This window comes from Hemitrygon akajei, chromosome 13 (assembly GCF_048418815.1).
Source record: "Hemitrygon akajei chromosome 13, sHemAka1.3, whole genome shotgun sequence".
Taxonomy (NCBI): Eukaryota; Metazoa; Chordata; class Chondrichthyes; order Myliobatiformes; family Dasyatidae; genus Hemitrygon; species Hemitrygon akajei.
The window spans coordinates 78,231,803-78,251,413 of NC_133136.1; the positions used below are offsets into that span (position 1 = coordinate 78,231,803).

At 39.2% G+C, this 19,611-nt stretch overlaps 1 protein-coding gene across 7 annotated transcripts in view; it reads right to left on the reverse strand.

Moving 5' to 3' along the window:
* Nucleotides 1-19,611, reverse strand: part of slit2 (slit homolog 2 (Drosophila)) — a 421,836-nt gene continuing 402,225 nt past the window's right edge. For 6 of the 7 annotated variants that reach the window (XM_073064928.1, XM_073064925.1, XM_073064926.1 and 3 more), the window contains 4 exons: nucleotides 15,725-15,879; nucleotides 14,678-14,966; nucleotides 4,556-4,767; nucleotides 1-1,302 (listed from right to left, as the gene is read on the reverse strand). In XM_073064928.1, the coding sequence (XP_072921029.1) occupies nucleotides 1,061-1,302; nucleotides 4,556-4,767; nucleotides 14,678-14,966; nucleotides 15,725-15,879 (898 nt within the window). In that variant the 3' untranslated portion in view covers nucleotides 1-1,060. Of the gene's footprint in view, nucleotides 1,303-3,848; nucleotides 3,938-4,555; nucleotides 4,768-14,677; nucleotides 14,967-15,724; nucleotides 15,880-19,611 lie in introns of all 7 variants that reach the window. The other variant, XM_073064927.1, reaches the window with a different exon arrangement.

Consider the following 19,611-nt stretch of genomic DNA (forward strand, 5'->3'; position numbering starts at 1 on the left):
TGAAGTTTGTCAAGGAGATCATTATTTCACCGGTAAACGTACAAATTCAGCAGAATTTCACAAAATATACACTGGATTGTTACATCTGACACCGTTAGGCTGAGGTTATTTCCCACGCTTTGTAAACCAAAGCAATGTCATTGGTCAAAAGTACAGGAGACACAACTGATCAAAAAGTTAACAACACAATTCACCCGAGAGGACATGCTAGAATGTTAGTTACTCTATCCCCCCCAAAATAAAAATAAAAAAAACTGCAATCATTTTTTTAACGTTTTTAACATACAAAAATATGAGAATGAAATATAAATTAATATATATTAAAGATTCAAAAATGGAGTGAAAGAGAAGTTCTAGCAAAGTTAGGTACAAGTTTTTCTTGATACAATAAATACTTCTTAATGATATTTTGAATACTGCATAAACTCATTTCAAAAGAAAACCACAAAACTTTATCCAACTAAGTAATCCATACATCAATTCTCTATCTGTTGTATAGTCCCCCATTTATAGTTATATTACAAAGAATTAATACTGGAAACAAGGCTTGCTAAAACACTTTGTAAGCTCGATTATGCTAACATACACATTATACCGGGAAAAAGAAAAATTGCTGTTCACGTAATCAAGATATAAAATGACAGCAGAAGCTCCAGGTCTTCTTCATCGATGCACATTCTTGGTTTCATTTCCTTTCAGCACAGTTAAATCCACGTCCCTGTTTCAAAGATGGACGGACATCTTCTTCAGTGGCACAGTCTTCCTTTAGATTTTTTTTTGTCCGCTAGATGTCAAATTATAGAGTTTCCTCACACTGAGTCAGGAAAAGTCAAAACAGTTTGGCTTCTGACAGGTACTTCTATGTGTTTTGCAACAACTTTCAGTCAAAAGGACTTGAAATGTATTTGTAAATGAAGAAAATAGTCATTTTCTGATAATAAAAATAAGTCTGTTCTGTATTTTACAATATAATTCAAATATCTCCAGCACGAAAGCAACATACGTCCCACACAGTCACCAGGCGCACATTGTTTTGAAAAGGGGCGAGCGTTTGAAGCTTTTACAAAGAACAGCGTGAGCAGCCGCATTTCACAATCTTCTCCACCTCCTCCACAAACGAAGAGCCGTCAGTGCATTCAAAACTGTATTTCCGCCGTTTGCTTCTCAGAGGCCCACAGCACTGTCCGTTGTCACATCCACCTCTGCACTCTAACCGCGATACCTTTTTGGTTGTCTGGCATGCGGCATAGCCTTGCTGTTTCTGGTAGTAATCTCGGATGCGTTCTCCTCGACAGGAGATTTCTGGAAATGAGGGCAAAAGATCTATCATTTTTGACTGACTTAGAGTAATTACAACACTTTAGTGGTATGTTTACATTCTTCAACTATAAGTAGACTTATACTGTCAAGCCTCATTAGCTTGTAGCTAAATGATTTCAATGTTGCAAGTTCAGAAGGAAAACAGAAGGTAAAGTGAAATCTCTCTTGACTAGCTTGTCATTGTTATTGCTCGAGAATCATCATGTAAAAAATTAACCACAATATCTGGCGTTGCTACAAATGCAGTTAAAGAAGAGACAGCAGAAGCTGCTGTCAACACCAGTTGGGCAGGGCCGGTGGGATGGGGGACAGTGAAAAAAAGTTGGGGCACCTCTTGTAGAGCCACTCCCTCACAGATCCTACACTCCAAATTCAATCCTGACCTCTGACGTACAAAACTGGCATGATCTGCTTCCTCCCACACCCCAAGAATCCCACTGTACTGCCGCTGCGAAACAACTAATTTCATGTCATGTAGGATTCCAATTCTGTGTTTGTTGGTAGGTCAATTGATCACTGTATAATGCTCCCAAGGTTTAGATGTGTGGCGGAATCTTGGGCAAAGAACAGATTCAGAGTTATTGGGAATGTGGGCTAAAATTAAGTTTCAATCTTACTTGATAGTCTTGCAGATCCAGTTTTCCTAACTGTCTTCAGCATAAATCTTTTGAAATGACTATACTTCAGATATTTACAAAGTTTTATCAGAGTTTAAAAGGTACTTAAATTTTATAGTTGGATGAATATTTTTCTTTTTAAATCGCATACTAAGTCAAATGTAGCTCCTTTTTCTCTCCACAGATGCTACCTGACCTCTAGAGTGTTTGTTACAATATTCCAATTAACAAAACTGTGATTACGCTTTAACACTCTCAGTGGCTCCAAAACACAGATTTTATGTTTATAATTTGCCATTCTTTTATAAATAGGTAACAATTCCATGCTTTCAACTGAATATTTTTATTGTTTTATCCTAAAACATGTTTTTAAAAATTTCTATCTTCATCTCATATGTATATCCCAGTCTATATTATGCACCCTGCTTAGAATGTGATTTGGAAATCCTGTCGCTTGATCTTTTTACTGCTATTGAGAATTATTGAATGTGGTCAGTTCCTTAGCCTGCTTGATGAAATCACTGTTGCTGGATGCCAGTGTATTCGTGGAACTGGCATTGGGAAAAAGAGGAAGTCCACAACCATAGGGATTGTTGACAGTTTTGTTACAGATCAGCAGTGTTTCACCACTGAAAACAAAATCTGGGTCAGTATTTCAGGAACTGCAGCAATGGAACCAGCGCTTCAGCATTTAGCCATTGCCACTGGAAATTAACATGAATTCCTATAGTCATCATATATAAAGAATTATAATTTACCACTAAACTAGCAACCCAGAGATTCTAAGTTGAAATTCTATGAAGGGAAACTCTGAAACTGAATTAAAAATAATTGATGATTCAGTACCAAAATATTATAACAGTTTAGGCTGTTATCTTAACCAAATGGTTCAGGCAATAGCCTTCACTACCATCCCACATCTAAATCCCATATTGTTACCTCCAACTGTTCAATAAACACATTATCAGTACATGCAAGGACAGACGCTGCTAAAGATGACTTTTCCAAAATTGTCTACCGTCTAAGATCAAAAAAACACCCCTTTATTAAATTTATCATAGGTGTGCTTTCTGTCTAAGTACAAGACTTATAAATGACCAGAACGTTTAATGAGCATACCAAACTTCTACCCATATTATGGAAATTGAGAATCAAGTCCCACATTTTCCTTTGTTTACCCAGACTCCTTGACTTTTTAAACAAGATATTATTGAATCTAATTCATGATTTTAAGTTATAAGGTTATGTCATGAGGGCATTAAAATACCTCATGTATCTAAGTAATTTTAAAAATACAAAAAAAATCAAAACTATTTATAGAAATAGAATATTAAATGAACATGAGTTTATAACGTTTGTTCCACGAGCAAGGGGAACCTTCAAACATTGCTACATTTAAATGAATCAAACTGCATTGTAATGTTCTCTTGGAGAATGAATACTTGGTTATTATCTTTTGTTGGCCATAAAGATGGCAAATACTCTTTATTTTAAGAAACTGAAAGTGCAGTTTTTTGAAGTATTAACAATATAGTATCTCGTACAATTACGAATGAAAGCATAAACTCCTTTTGTACTACAGTTTTTTCATTGATTCTCATAGATTAAAAATGAATGCTTCTAGTAACATTATTCAGTATGTTTTATATAGATTTTATGCTTCCAGTCATTTGGTATGGAATCATGAACTAATAAAACATGGGAATAAATTTCATTACAATTGCTGCATACTTTACACTTATACCAATAAAAGATGAAAATCACATTTTACAAGCAAAAAGAGTGGGGAAAGGTGTAAGTCAGAACTAGAAGAGGAATAAATTTTATTGAATTCAAACAAGTTTTTAGAAAGGGTAACTAGCAGAAAGAGAGAGAGAAGAAACAATCACCCCTTTTTCCCATTCATCTCACCTGCAAGAGGTGCTGTGATTGGTCAGTTGAAGTTGAGAGGTCAGAGGTAGAGTTTGTACTAGGGTTTAGTTCAGAATCATTGGATTTGGCTGCTCAGTCCAAGAAGATATAGAAATGTTAAAGTGAGATAAACAGCAGTGAGGATAAAGCTGAAAAACTGAACCCTACTTAAATGAAGTGCTTTCAAATTAATGAAACCTTATTAACATAAAACGTGAATTAAATTGAGACATAGAGCAATACAAAGAGTCATCCTCAGCATCCAGCATAATTCAGCTACATGAAATACCAGACGATCGTCAATTTACTGAAAACAGGGAACAAAACATGTTGTTCAAATTCTTAAAGCAATAAGCAACTGCTTCTAAAACCAACAACAAATTTGTGAGGTGTGGTATGTAATGACTGAACGATGAATATGAATGCCACAAGTTAGTCAATACTAGTTACAAAATAGCACTCCAGTTGCTTTATATTTTATGACATACGTTGCCAGCTTTTCCTTTGGTTGAAGGAATGGAATTGAGCATGAAAGAGGTAAAATCGTTCTCCCCAATTGTTTTCAGAAGCTTGGATTCATTGGATACAATAAAGCAAATGACATGGTTGTTTAAAACCATCTGCAACTTGATGTTACAATATCTCAGAAAGAATGGGTGTCTTTAAACTCTAGAATTAAAAATATATTTCTGTTGAACCGTCCATACCTTTATCACAGTTCTCTCCAGTGTAACCACTGTTACATTCACAGTAAGGCCGACTCAGAGCCAAAAGCCTGCATGTTCCATGTTTACACCTGATGTTCTGACAAGGATTAAACAGCTCCTCTTCCTCATCACACAGCACATTCCTGAAACCCAGCTGGCATTTACAGCTGTACGAGAAGGCATTGATTGGCACACAAATACCATGCACGCACCTGAAAACAGATCATAACATTGAATAATCAACAACTGTGTTCAAGTGCAATCTTCCTACAGTTTTATTCCCCCCTTTTCGATGTTTGCCACATTGCAATATAACACTGGTCAAAAGATTGGTGAGTAATGTTAAGTGCAGATGAAAATGTTGCCTATCCCATTATTGGTTTAGACATGACTCAACCAACTGACAGTTGTAGACTTGATCAAGAAAACAAACTTCATGTTATCCATTTCACTAGGTGCTGCAGCTTGACATGATTAAGTAAGCAGTCTCAGCATATCCTGCCATAGCAGCACCAAATGAATCCCGATGCACAAACACTGGGAGCCAAACGAGGAAGTTAAACCTTCATGGGAGGAATTTTCCAAAAAACTCAGAAGTTCTTTGCTGTGCATATCTTGATTTTTACTGATGTAACTGTACTAGCTGAACTACAAGGGGTGCCATGAACTGTAACTCAGGAGGATGATTTCAGATGGGTAGGATGGGAGCTCATGAAATATTATCAGTTTCAATCAGGAATCCCATAATATATTACCTGCTCGCAATTCATTGATAAAGAGTTGCTAGGGTTCATTCCTACTTATCCCACAAAAATAAGCCTATTGTTAATATCCCTGTGAATAACTTAGTTGCACAAACATACCCTCTTAAATTAGTTCAGCTGCAGTGTAGAAGAAAAATGCAAAATACTAACATAAATTATTTAATGTATTTGGTGTTCCAAAGGAATGACTGAATTGAAGTGTCATTGACTGGATCTTCCTGTATCGGTCCCTCATCAGCAAGCTCCTCTCAAAATCCAAGCTGCCTCTTTGAGAAGAGGTCCCAATGAGGTGAGCCAAACACACTTGCTTGGTGCACCCTTAAGTTGGGTGGGGAGATTTCACCAAGAGAAACCCTGACAAGGACCTGACAGGCTTTAGAAAAATTGCAAAACCAGAGGCAGAGCTTTGTCTTCAAACAAAGTTTATAATTAATCTGAATACTTCTTGTATGTCTCAGACATTTTAACATTGACATGAACAAATTCAACTAATGCAATAACTAAAATATTAGAAAACATTATTAAAACTACATTAACATCCATAGGCATGATGAGAGACATTAAGCAAAAATAATCAAATGTAAACCTTGTTTTGGCTTACTAATCTGCTAATTGAGAATCACCACTGATATGACTGGAATGTCTGATCCCATACCAAGTTGTCGAATTGGAAGCTTGATCCAAGTGAAGTTGGACCCCACCATTGGGCTCCAGAATCAGCACCATTTGTGTCTCAATAAGTCTACATTAAGTCTCTCAACCCTATGACTTGGCCTGCATACCATCTCTGGCAAAAAAATTCCAAAAATTTGCCACCCTCTCGCGAAAGAAATTTTTCCTCATTTTTCCTCTAAGTGCATGTCTCTCAAGTCTATGCCTGTGCCCTCTGGTCCTAGACTCTCCCGCTACAGGAAGCATCCTCACTACACCTACTCAATCCAGTCCATTCAGTATTTTGATACCTTTCAGTGAGATCGTCACATATTCTAAACTCTAGTGAGCATAGGCCCAGAGTCATCAAACACTCCTCATTCTCAAGAACCTCCTCTTGACTCTCTCCAATGCCAGCACATCTTTTTTCAGATAAGGGCCCAAAGCTGCCCACAAGTGCACTCTGACCAAAGCCTTATAAAGCTTCAGCATTACATCCTTAACTTTTATATTCTAGTCTTCTCAAAATGAATGTTAACATTTGCCTTCCTTACCACAGACTCAACCTACAAGTTAACCTTTATGGAATCCTGCACGAGGACTCTGAAGTCCCTCTGCACCTTTGATTATTGAATTTTCTCCCCATTTACAAAATTTATTCCTCTACCAAAGTGCATAATCATGCATTTCTCTATATTATATTCCATCTACCACTTCCTTGTTCCTTTCCCCAATCTAAGTCCTTCTGCAGACACCTTGCTTCCTCAACATTACTTTCCCTTTCAGCTGTCATCATATTCTCTGCAAACTAGGCCACAAAGACACCAATTGCTTCATCAACATGAAAAAATCTGCAGATGCTGGAAATCCAAAGCAACACACACAAAATTCAGGAGGAACTCAGCAGGCCAGGCAAATGGAAAAGGGTAAACAGTTGACGTTTTGGGCCGAGACCCTTCATCAGGACTGTTCACTTCTTCCCATATGTCAAAATCACTGACATATAATGTCAAAAGTAGTGGCCCCAACACCGCCCCTTGAGGCATACCACTAGCCACCGGCAGCCAATCAGAAAAGGCCCCCTTTATTCCCACGCTTTCCCTCCAGCAACACAGCCAATCTTCTATCCATGTGAGGATTTTCCTGTAATACCATGGGTGCTTATTTTGTTAAGCAGCCTCATGTACAGCACCTTGTCAAAGGCCTTTTGAATATCCAAATAAACACCATCCACCGACTGCCTATCCTGCCTGTTATTTCCTCAAAGAATTCCAGTAGATTTGTCAGGCAAAATTTTCCCTTTAGAAAACCATGCTGAGTTTGGTCTATTTTATCATGTGTCTCAAAGTACCCTAAAACCTCATCCTTAATAGATTTCAACTTGTTTCCAACCACTGAAATCAAGCTAACTGGCCTATAATTTCCCTGCTTCTGCCTCTCTCCTTTTATCTATACATTACTAAAATTCTCATTCTGTTTATCTATCTGTCAGTTTGTGCCCTCAAGTTAGCCCAATCGATGCATTTTTTTGACTAAATGGACTTAAAATACGCTAACTTACAGAATGCATGCAAAGGTCAGGGTTATATTTGTATAAAATTGATCACTTGTCAACAGGCCCCGCATTCCACTCCCAATTCCAGCTTTCATGGAAACCGCGACGTGACACCACGATGCATGCACACGGCCAGCCTCAGCAGCGCCTCACGATGCTCACAGCAGCGCCGCCAACTGGAGCAAAAGGGCAGGGCAGCTCTATTTCGAGTGGTCACATTCTGCTAATCACCATCAGCATGTGCACGATTGGGACAGATCTAACTGCCACCCATCAATAAGAGATCATTAAATCTAATTGTGATGATGTACTTTGAGACACCCATCAAACCCTTTACTGTAGTCAAAGGACAGCGGTGACTATATCACGTCCATTTAGGAGAGCGCCAACCACATCATCAAGAATAATCAGCATCCTGGAGGCTTTGGTGTTACTGCTTCGTATCTTCTATCCAGCATTAAGGTAAAAAAAATATGGTCAGCCTAATTATGCCGCTTGGAAAGAGAAGGGAGACACTATGGTCAAGAGAAGCCGCCAAACGTCATTGGGGAGCGGCAAAGAGAAGGATAGAACAAGAATCGGATGAGGCCCGGGCCACACGACTCCAGGACCAAAGAGTCGGGACAAAAAAGATGAGAGAAGCAGAGACAGAGGAGCAGAGGCATGCATGTCTCCAAAATGACAACTGGCACAGAAAGAGGAGAGAACAAGAATCGGATGAGGCCAGGGCCACACAACTCCAGGATCAAAGAGAAAGAACAAATGGTAGAAGAGATGAAGAGACGAAGGATGAAAGGGCTGCGCATCTCCAGAATGACAACAACTGGCACAGGAGGAGAGAGGAAGAGACGGAGGAGAAAAGATCAACTCGAGAATATGCGGCAAAGAGTAATTATTGCGAGAGTTGCTGAAGACGACAATGCCCGCTTTCAATGACAATACCTCGACAGAGAAAGAGCAAGGCAAAATACACGACTTGCACGCCGTAACATTTCTGCTGATGTTGGTACGATGACCAGAGTATGCCTTTGCTGCCGTGCCTTCCTATTCACTGGAGAAACCGCAAATTTCTGCTGTATGAAGGGAAAGGTCGGGATAGGCAATTTGCAGCCTTTACCTAATGAACTCCTCAATCTATACAGCAATGAATAATCTATTGCAAACGAGTTCAGGAAGAACATCAGACAATAAAATTGCCTCTTCCAAATGACATCCTTTGGTGCCAAAGAAGTCCTTCCAACGAGGAATGGATGGAATCCTTCTGTGATTATTCAAATCCATCATTACATTGGAGATTTTAATGCCAGACCCCAACCAGCAAGCCTGATTCCTTCAAATTTACTTCATGGATTTTCAAGACAGCGTAGAACTGAGAATGTGGATACTACAGAATGATGGAATTCAACATGAGATTCTTGAATTATTGGAAATCCTACAACAACAAAACCCATATATTGCGCCCCTTCGACTTGCAAAAGAACAAATTTGAGGCATGTCAGAAGAGTCCATTGTTATTGATCCTGACTGGAGGGAAGATTTAATGCACAAATTGCCAATGAAATCGCTGTCATTACACCGAATGGCTCCGAACCTGAAGCAAGATCACAGTACATTGGGTTGAAAGAACGAGGTGGTGATTTGCAAATAATTTCAGAGTCCCATCGCTCATATGACAGCTTTCAATACGTACTTTCCTTTTCATTGGAGACGATGGCTGGCACCATCATCTCCGAATGACAAATAACAAGAAACTGATGGCAATGTGCTATTATGCGTATCGAATAATGAACCATGAGAATGAGTTTAATAACCTTTTCAAAGGAGGACGTCTATTCCAACAATACCTGGTCGATATGGCTGCTAAGATTGAAGGGTGGCAGATCAACCAGAAATGTTCTCATCAAAAGTGTCCTTTGTTAAATGAGGAGGAGCTATACTTGTCTTACTACGTGTCTTTCTTCTTTAATAAAATGAGTTTGTCCAAAGCACAGCGATAGCAATAGCATTCAGGGAAATTTAATGTTCATTCTGGTCACATCAGATTGCACTACCTTTCTCTCAAAGGGTGCCCCAACGGGTCACCCGGTTGTCTAGTCATTACTAATCTCTTCATCCATCTCTTTTAGAACCCTGAACCATGGTCCAGGTGACTTATCCATCTTTAGAGTTTTCAGCTTTCCAAGCACCTCCTCCTTAGTAATGGCAATGACACTCACTTCTTCCTCCTGATACTCTTGCATTTCTAGCATTCTGATTAATTTTTTTTGCCATATTATATGTCATTTATTTTGCTTTTATATTACCTTGGACTTCCCTTGTCAGCTCAGTTGCTTCATCCTCCCTCCCAGAAACACAATACTGTTCTGCTGTCATCCCTACTAGTGCCCCATTCCAATCAATTCCCCTCTCATGCATTTGTAATTCTCTTTATCCACTGTAATACTGACACATCTGATTTTAACTTCTTCTCAAACTGCAGTGAGAATTCTATCCTATTATGATCACTATCTCTTCAGGGTTCCTTTACCTTAAGCTTCTTATCCAACCTGGGTCATTAACCACCAATATAACCACCAATCCAGAATTACGTTCTCCTATTGGGCTCAGCCTCAAACTGCTCTAGAAAGTCATCTCATAGCCATTCTACAAATTCCCTCTCTTGGCATTCACCACCAACCTGATTTTCCCAATCTACCTGGATATTGAAATCTCCCATGATTATCACAACATTGCACTTTTTACATGCCTTTTCTAATTTCCCAATGTAATTTGTAGCCTACATCTTAACTACTGTTAGGAGGCTGTATATAGCTCACATCTCAGTTTTTACCATCTCAGTTTCTTAAACTTTACCAACAAGGATTATCCATCTTCCAATCTTATGTCACCGCTTTCTAAGGATTTGGTTTGATTTCATTTCATACCAATAGAGCCACTCCAAGCCCTCTGTCTACCTAAGCACTTTTAAACCTCGTGCTATGTCACCAACCAATGACCTCTTGCGCTGGGCGCTGCCCACCAAGAAAGAAGCCAAACAGCATCTGAGCTCTTTTTAAACCTCACACCGTGTCACCAAAGAATGACCACTTGTGCTGATTGCCACCTGCCAAGAAAAAAGCCAAAAAGTACTTCAGCTCTTTTTAAATCTCACGCTGTCACCACTGAACCATCTCTTGTACTGACTGTCGCCTGCTGAGAAAAATGCCGTAAAGCACCTGACCGCTTTTTATCCCTTTTTTCACACATAAGAGCTCCTAAACCTAATTCCTGCAACTTCTTTATTTAAATAATACCGTTCGTTTGGTTTTCCTTTCAAACTGCACAATTTCTCAATTTTCCCAACTTTTTGCCCACTCAACAAACTTACTAATATTTCACTAAGAACTACATTGACCTTGCTATTTTGCTCTTCATCTATTTTTATGTAGTTGCAAATTTGTTTACAAATCATTCTCTTCCTTCCAACTCATCAATATTTAACAAGTAATTAGTTGTACTCCCAGTGCTGACCACACTGGTACAAGTTTCAACCTTAAATAAAATACTTATATTGAGTCCTGACGAAGGGTCTCAGCCCGAAACGTCGACAGTGCTTCTCCTTATAGATGCTGCCTGGCCTGCTGTGTTCCACCAGCATTTTGTGTGTGTTGTTTGAATTTCCAGCATCTGCAGATTTCCTCCTGTTTGCACTTTATTGGCTTTTTTTTTTGCTGTTTTGTAGCCAATCCTCTTTCCATCCTATCAAGATACCCTAAACACCATGGTCTCGTATCTTGTGATGTAACTTTTCTGAGGCATCTTGTCAAGCACTTACTGGAAAACCCAAGTACACATTTCTACTTGTTCCTCCCTATCCACTTTGGTCCTCCCTTCCCCAAAAAGCTCTGTAAGTATGTAAGAAATGACCTCCCCTTTGTGAAGCTAGGAGGGTTTTGCTTAATTAAGTAACAATTTTCCAAATTTGCTATTACTTCCCTAATATATAATTTCTAGTGTTCTCCAAAAATATTTATTAGGCTACTAAATCTATGGTTAACTGCATTTTTTCCTCCCTTCCCTATTGAATAAGGGAGTCATATTCGCAGTTTTCCGGTCCTCTGGTACTTCTCCAGAATTGAAGGATTGTTGGAAGATTACAACCCTGCATCTATCCTGTTGGGAGCCACTTCTGGCCCAGCTGGGCTCAGGGTTTTAACACCCTTTAGCCACATTATTTTACCTAATTTTCCAGTAATAATGATGGCATTTAATTTTCCCCCAACATTATTCAGCATTACTAGGCTTTGTCTGGGATCATTTTCTATTTGGTTGAGGGAAAATATCTGATTAACACCTTTGCCACTACCTTTTTTCCCGTATCTGTATCTCTTGTCATATACTTACAGAAGTTCGTATAACTCTTTTGTTATCCATTCCTAGTTCACTCTCATTATTTACTTTTTCCCTATTATATTTCATGTTTTTCTTTGCTAGATTCTAAACCAGTCTTCAAACTCACACAAACTTTTGCCTTCTTTTATGTTTTCCGTTTCAACTTAATATCTTCCTTAACTTCTTTGCTTAACTATGATTGGTTCAACTCTCCCTGCTGGGTTATATTTTTGTTGAGTATTATGCATTATCATGTTAAATGTCAGAAACTATATGCCGTTTAAACCCTCCAACTAGGCCATCTTTCCCAGACCACCTCAGCCAGCTCTATCCTCATTCCATTGTAAATCCCTTTATTTAGGTTAAACACAGTTATTTCTAACACAAGTTTATTTTTCCCCTCATATGCTATCATTTCTTCCTAGGGGAATCATTCACTCTCAGGTCACTTATCAAATGTGCTTCATTACCCATTACAGATCCAAGAAAGCTTGTTCCTGGTTTGGCTCTATAACACCATTCTTTAGGAAAAAATTCCTAATGAACTCTGGAGATTCATTTTCAGTGCTACCCTTTCCAACTTAATCAACACAACCTACATGAGGTCTCCTAAATAATTGCACTACTCATTTTACACAATACAGCATTTGTCGATTTACACCCTTTTCTACAAGGCGTCTGCTATTCATTTCTCATTAATGGATGTCACCTTTTCCTTTCTGCCTGTCATTCCTAGTAGTCAAATATCCTTGAGCCCTTTGCAATCATGTCTCTATGATGTCTATTGGATCACATCCGTTCACCTCTAATTATTTACCTTATTACAAATATATTGTGTATTAAGATATAAAGCCTTTGGGTTTGTTCTTTTTCACAAGACAAAAAAGATTTTGGTTCCTGAATACTTTTGGGTGTATTTTATGGATTTTGGGCTGCTGGTCATGAAAATCACCATGAAATTTCCCTATCACACACACCTTTTTTTTGGAATCACCTATGTTTGTTATTTCAATTTATCAGGTGAGATTAACTGATGCCAAGATTAAGGACGACATTGTTGTTGGTCCACAGATCTAACAGGTCATCAATGATAGGCAGTTCAATGAACTTCCAGTGAGACTGAAGAAAATCGCATGGAAGGCATTCAAGGATGTTGTTGAAAATATTCTTGACGACTACAGAGCACAAACCATGTGTGGCTGATTTACAACATGCTTCAAGCATACAAAACCGCAAGTGCAACATGTCACTAAATATTTAGTTTTTGCATTCCCATTTAGACTTCTTCACTGCAAATCTTGGCACTGTCAGCGACAAGCATGGTGAAACGTTTCACCAGGATATCGCGTTCATGGAGAAATGGCATCAGGGCAACTGGAATCTATCAACGCTGGCTGATTACCGTTGGACATTTAAGCGAGAAGCCACAGACACGGATCACAAACAAAAATCATCAACATCTTCAGCTTAGTTGAGCCATTGCAAAGAGTCAACACTATTATGGAATTAAATGCATTATATTCAATAGAAGTCAATTTCTTACTTCTCTAAGTTCCAATGTGATATAAGTAGTCTGAAATTATATTTGTGGTCAGCTTCATAAACAAATTGGTCTATCATAAACAAAAAAAAATCTGAGGAAGCAACACTTTCAAACAAATTTGTTGGCCAGTCTTTTAATTCATCTTACATTTATTTTGTCTTGTGTTCTTATTTGCCTTGTGTGCTTGATTTCCTTCCCTTCTCTAATGTTCTCCCATCTCTATCCTGCTTTATTTCTCTCTCCTGAGTCAAACAGCTAAGCTTTAATCCTTTTCCTATCCCCTTTTAAACCCTCCCCAACAGCACTGTGAGCAAACAACTCTACAAGGATGGGTTCTGGGCCTACCTGGATGCTGCAGGCCCCATCTATTTCCAGAACCAGATATATTGTTCCTTGAATCTAAATCACTCCCTCTCCTATACCATTTATTTAGCCAAACATTTATGTTCTTCTATCAGCACTAGCACTAGTACTGGAAGTAATTCTGAGATTACTACCATTGACTCTGTACTTGGTAACTTATCAGCTAACCCCAAAATTCAAGCTTGCAAGACATCGGTCCTTTTGCACCTAAGCTAATGACGCCAATATGTTATTCAATCACTGATTTTTTCACCTTCTACTCAAGAAAGCTCTGCACCATCCTGGGACAGCCTTGACCCTAAAGCCAGGGAGACGAGTAGTCATCTGGGAGTCACATTCATGGCTGCACAGGCACCTTTATATTCTCTTGCAATGGAATTTCCCTGGCTTCTTCTTTACCTTTTCAGTAGGTAGGCCCACGTCCCGTGATCCTGAGTCTTCCTGCATCCTTCCTGAGAGGTCATGTGCCTGAAGAGTTCCCAAAAGAGTTGCTGGGAGAGGGGGATATCTAAATGGATTGCCTCCCCCACTCTGCTTGGTACCTTCCTGGCAGTGTAGCCTTTATGTGCAGTGTGACTACCTCACTAAATATGGTACCCATGTACATTCGAGCATTGTGGATGTTCCAACGGAGTCAGCAGTCCAAATGAAGGGTCTTGATCCAAAACATCGACTGCTCATTTTCTCCCATAAGTGCTGCCTGATCTGCTGAGTTCCTCCAGCATCTTGTGCGTTTCTCCACGTTCCAGCATCTTGTGTCAACAAAAATGGTAACATAGCCCCTTCACTAGCATTTAAATCACCCATATGGATGAACATAAAAAGATGCACTTAACCCACGTGAGACGATCAACAACAAATGCACTCTCACTTACTTATTGCCCTGACATGGGTCATTGGTTTGCTGGTCACAAAGAGTCCCAGTCCAACCTCCTTCACATTCACAAGTGAAGCTGGATTGGCCAATGGAGTGACAAGTGCCGTGTTGGCACATCTTCTTCTGGCAGGGTTCACAGCCTGGCAGAATGCCAGTCTGCATTGGAACTTTCTTGAAGTCCTGCAGTTCATTGTTGATATACAAGTTGCGGATGCAGCCGTGGAAGCTGGTACCATTCTGACCTGGCCCTTGGCGCAAAGCTGCCAAGTTGGTCCTGATGGGCATACCTAAAAAAACAGCCAAAATCTGGTGAATGGTTTTATGGAGCAAAAGCACTTTAGTGCTAATACTGAAATTCCATAGCAGTGCTAAAACATATTCAAACTCTTAAGCCAAAATAACTTACAAGATTCATTCCCTTCAGCAAATAATTGCTGAAATCATCCATTTCCTGATCCTCTTTTAACCTACACTCCTCATGTATTTTCTAACTTGCATTAGAAAGCCATTACCAACAAACTGTGCATAGACTATAATATTCTAGTTGTGACCTAAGGTAGTGGTGCCCATTATGAGATAAAAGCCTTAGCTGGAAAATCACACACAGAGAGAATTAAAACCTACAGCAAAGGTCGTTCTAGAAGGACTCTCAGGAATTATCATTTAAGCAGAAACAATCACTCAGTCAATGTAGGACTATTTTTGTGCAACTGCGTTGGAAAGGTTAGCCTGACATGTAAATCTGTTAATCCTTCATCTGCCTTCTGCAAGATTACCAAGAGTTATTCAATAAGTATCGTATGCAAAGGGTTGTACTTTAGTTTGCAAGCACATCCCTGTAATTCATAACATTCAACTTCTGTTTCTTAGAAATATATTTTCATCTATTAAAATGGAATATAATGTCTAATATCCTGTTCTCTTTATAATTATATCTGGATTTTGATCTTTGCCCAGAACTGTGAAGAATTACACAAAGCAGACATGCAGAAGGAATTTCCTCATCAGCGTAAAATGTAAGGAAGGTTCTGGAGCCATTCCATACCTCCAACATAGAGCGGGGAGTCCACGTTAAGTGTGGATTGTCTGGCTAGGTTGTTGATACTCTTTGGATTTCCTCCATCAATCACCAAACTCAACATTTGATCAGCTGCCACCAGCTCCAGATTGTGGAAGTTACCATCATTAATTGTTTCCACACTGCAGGGAAAAAACAAGGGAGCTCAGTTAAATGGATAATGTACATTGTATATTGCACCAAAAATCAAGTAGATTTACTTGAATGGTAAATTCAAGTAAATTTACCATTATTACCATACCAAACAAAATTATTTGTTTGCTTTAGTTTAATACAATGGAAATTGAATCACTTGATCTTTTAACAAAAGCATACTTTATTATTTGCCCATGTTTCTGTCCACAATAACTCAGGGCAGGATGGACTATAGCAGAAGAAGACCACGAACATACACCCACTGGTCACTTTATTAGATACAGAAACTATTCCAGGCGGAAGACATTTAGATACAACACTAGAAAACACTGTTATTAAATAAAGCATTGTGCAAATCTAGAACTCTGCTCCAAAAGTTTGTGGATAGTGGGACAGTTGAAGATTTTCAAGATTGTGACTTACAGTGTTTTTTTTAATTATTATATAGCAGGAACAGAGCAGGGGTTCACAATTTTTTTATGCCATGGTCCAATACCATTAAGCAAGGAGTCCATTGTCCCTAGGTTGGGAACCCCTGGTATAGAGGGACTTCAGAAAATGGAGTTTATGTAGGGAGTGAAGAATCATGGACGTCGTGAACTTGTGAACCTGTCTGCCCAGTTACAATCTATTTAAATATGTTCCATGATCAGATTCATCTTCATAATGGACTCAGCATAATTATGGATGGTGAAACTTGTGACTTAGTTGACAGCACATTCAGCTCTAAGGTGGTGGCTTTGAATTCCTACTCAAGAGACCCAGACAACAGTTACACCATTCATGAGAGAGCTCCAGGCTGCTGGAGGAATCCTGTCTGTTTTCTTAGGAAGACATAACAGATTCTTTGTCACTATTTTTAAGTAGCTACTCCAGATGTCTTAGATACTATTTATCCTTCCTTCAACATACTAAAATATAATATCTAGTCATTGTCACATTACAGTGGATTCGGTTAATTGGTCCATCAGTTAATCTGGGTAGACTATTATATGGGGCAACTCTTAAAGAACATAAACTAATTGAGAAAGTAATTGGGATTTCCTTCATTTATTTGGGTCACTATGCTGCTTAATTGTGACAGGGAACTGTAACGGTTCCCAGTTTCTAACTAGCATCAGTCGTGTGATCTTGTGTGACCATTAGACACTACACTGTGCTTAGAGTGATTTAAATAGCATGACTTGCATGTGTTTGTGTTCACAAAGCAGTGATTTTTATCCCTGATAGATGGTGAGAAGTAAGCAGTAAGACCATTTAGAATTGATTTAACTGTGGTTTCAAGCTTTCAGGTTTGGAGATGCCAGAAACAGTCAGGAGTGAAAATGGATATTTGCAGGATGCAATTGTCGAAAGCACAGTATGAAGGCAGTCCGTTATCTACATTAAGCGTCTGCACTGATTTTGTTAATTTACAGTCAATTAAAAGAACACAACAATCTGTTGTATCCCAAGATGGCAGTGAAACCTGAGCAGGAGAGTTTTTACGTTGAAAAGCTGTTGCACTGGGACAGTTTCACTCTGTCGATCTCAGAAGTCTGGATCCAGCAGTACAAGTAGCCATCACACACTGAGGTCTTCCTTGGCACCAAGAAACTATGACAATTTCTGTGCCTTCGCTCTCCTTGAAGCATCTTCTTAGCCATTGGATCTTACTCTTGTTCTCATCTGCTCAGTCCACTGGAGCTGACTTCACATGGAAGGACAGGCATGTCCCGATTTCACCGGGGTATGAGGTCTGCCAGCTACCCTCACGTACATCAGCCCGCCTTTGGAAGCAGTGTACCAGGGTGCGACCACATACAGGCAGCTACTTGAAGCCACAGGTGAGAGTTGAGTGTCCGCTGGGGACCAAAGGTGAGTGAGCTGCCACAGAATGGACATGACAGAGGTGCTACTCCTTCCAGAACATTCCATACACAGCAGCGAACACCTGATGAATGCATCCATTGATAACTAATAGGAACTAATTCACAGTTTAATAGTTTTGCGGTAGCATTGATAGTGTTATAATTTGTTCTGTATCTCATTTAAATACTTAATTTGTTACTCAGTTAAATGGCAGTTTGCCTTCTTTATACCTTTATAACTATTTCCATGAAATTTCAGCTAATTGGGGCAGCCGCTTAATTGGCCTAACGTACTGGTCCTGATGTGTTCCAATCGACGGAATCCACTGTATTTTTTATCAGAATGTGTTATGCCCAAGTTGTTTGTCAGATTTTCTATATTAAAACAATAGTCATTCTGCAAAGGATGCTTCATTAACAACTTTGTGATGTGGTCAATCCACTGACCATTTCTGGTGCTCTTTTAGAATTGCCTAAATCAGGAGGACATTTTTAAAAATATTTTAAACAAATCATATTCATTCTGCTTGTTTAATTACTTAGGCATAATTATTCATGGAAACATTATATCAGACTTCAGCTGAATGAGAATCATATTAAAGACCCACTGTAATCTTCTCTGTGACTCAAAACATGGTAATAAATGATAAATGTTAAGAATCACAGACTTGTCAAAGGAGTCTATTTGAGTTAATTATTAGCAGTATCTTTGTGTTATGCAAGCCAATATATTGCCAGAAGGACCTGTCACAATTCTGTACATGAATGATGAATTGTCTAATTAATGTCTTATTGCAAAACATTTCTCTTTTCCCCTCTTTTGTGACTCTGCAATTAATTCTGACATTACCAGTCTTCTTTGGTTGGATTACTTCGGTTGGGAATTACTCAGAAGCAGCCAGGTTCAAGCTTATTGCTTGTAGCCTGTTCCTTCAGCAAGACCCCATCTGCAGATTAGTTTCACAATGAACTATCAACATTAGGTTTTGATAGTTCCATAAGAATGGAAACAAATATGTAAGATATATGTTCAGTCTTTTTAAAGTCTTGGAACAACACTCTATTTGTTTCCATTCCTATGGTCTCATGGAGGATTTGTACTCATCAGGGCTGACTAACATTGCTATGAACTTGCTACATTATGTGCTTGAGATTGCATTGGTTCTCTTAATGGAAAGGAATGGATGGGCAGGCACCAGCTGAGCACAGCATCACCTACAGCTCTGATGACACTTCATCTCCTGAAAGTTGAACAACTTGCTAACCCCATAGGTGAAGAAAGACTGCTTTGTATTGCTACCAATGCAGAACGTGTCATGAGCTTCCCTTTAGGAGAGGAAGGGAGAGGAACAGAGAGGAGAATTTTCTTTTCTTTCTGCAAACAGCTGGGCCCCATAACAGGAACATGCTTTGTTGGAGCCACTGCTTGTGATGGAGAATTACCATCTTAAAATTGGATATTCAAATTCCAAAACCCCAAATTGGACCAAATATACTGCAAATCATAAAACACAAGAGATTCTGCAGAAATCCAGAGCAACACATACAACATGCTGGAAGACCTCAGCAAGTCAGGCAGCATCTATAAACAGTTGATATTTGACATTTCAGGCTAAGATCCTTCATCAGGACTGGAAAGGAAGGAGGAGAAAACCAAAATAAGATGGTGGGGGGAGGAAAGTGAGTACAAGCTGGCAGGTGATAGGTGAAACCAGGTGAGGGGGAAGAATGGTTGATGAAGTAAGAAGGTGGCAGGTGATATGTGGTAGAGGCAAAGCACTGAAGATGAGGACAGTGGACCATGGGAGAAAGGCATGGAGGTGGGGCACCAGAGGGAGGTGATGGGCAGGTGAGAAGAGAAGGGGTGCC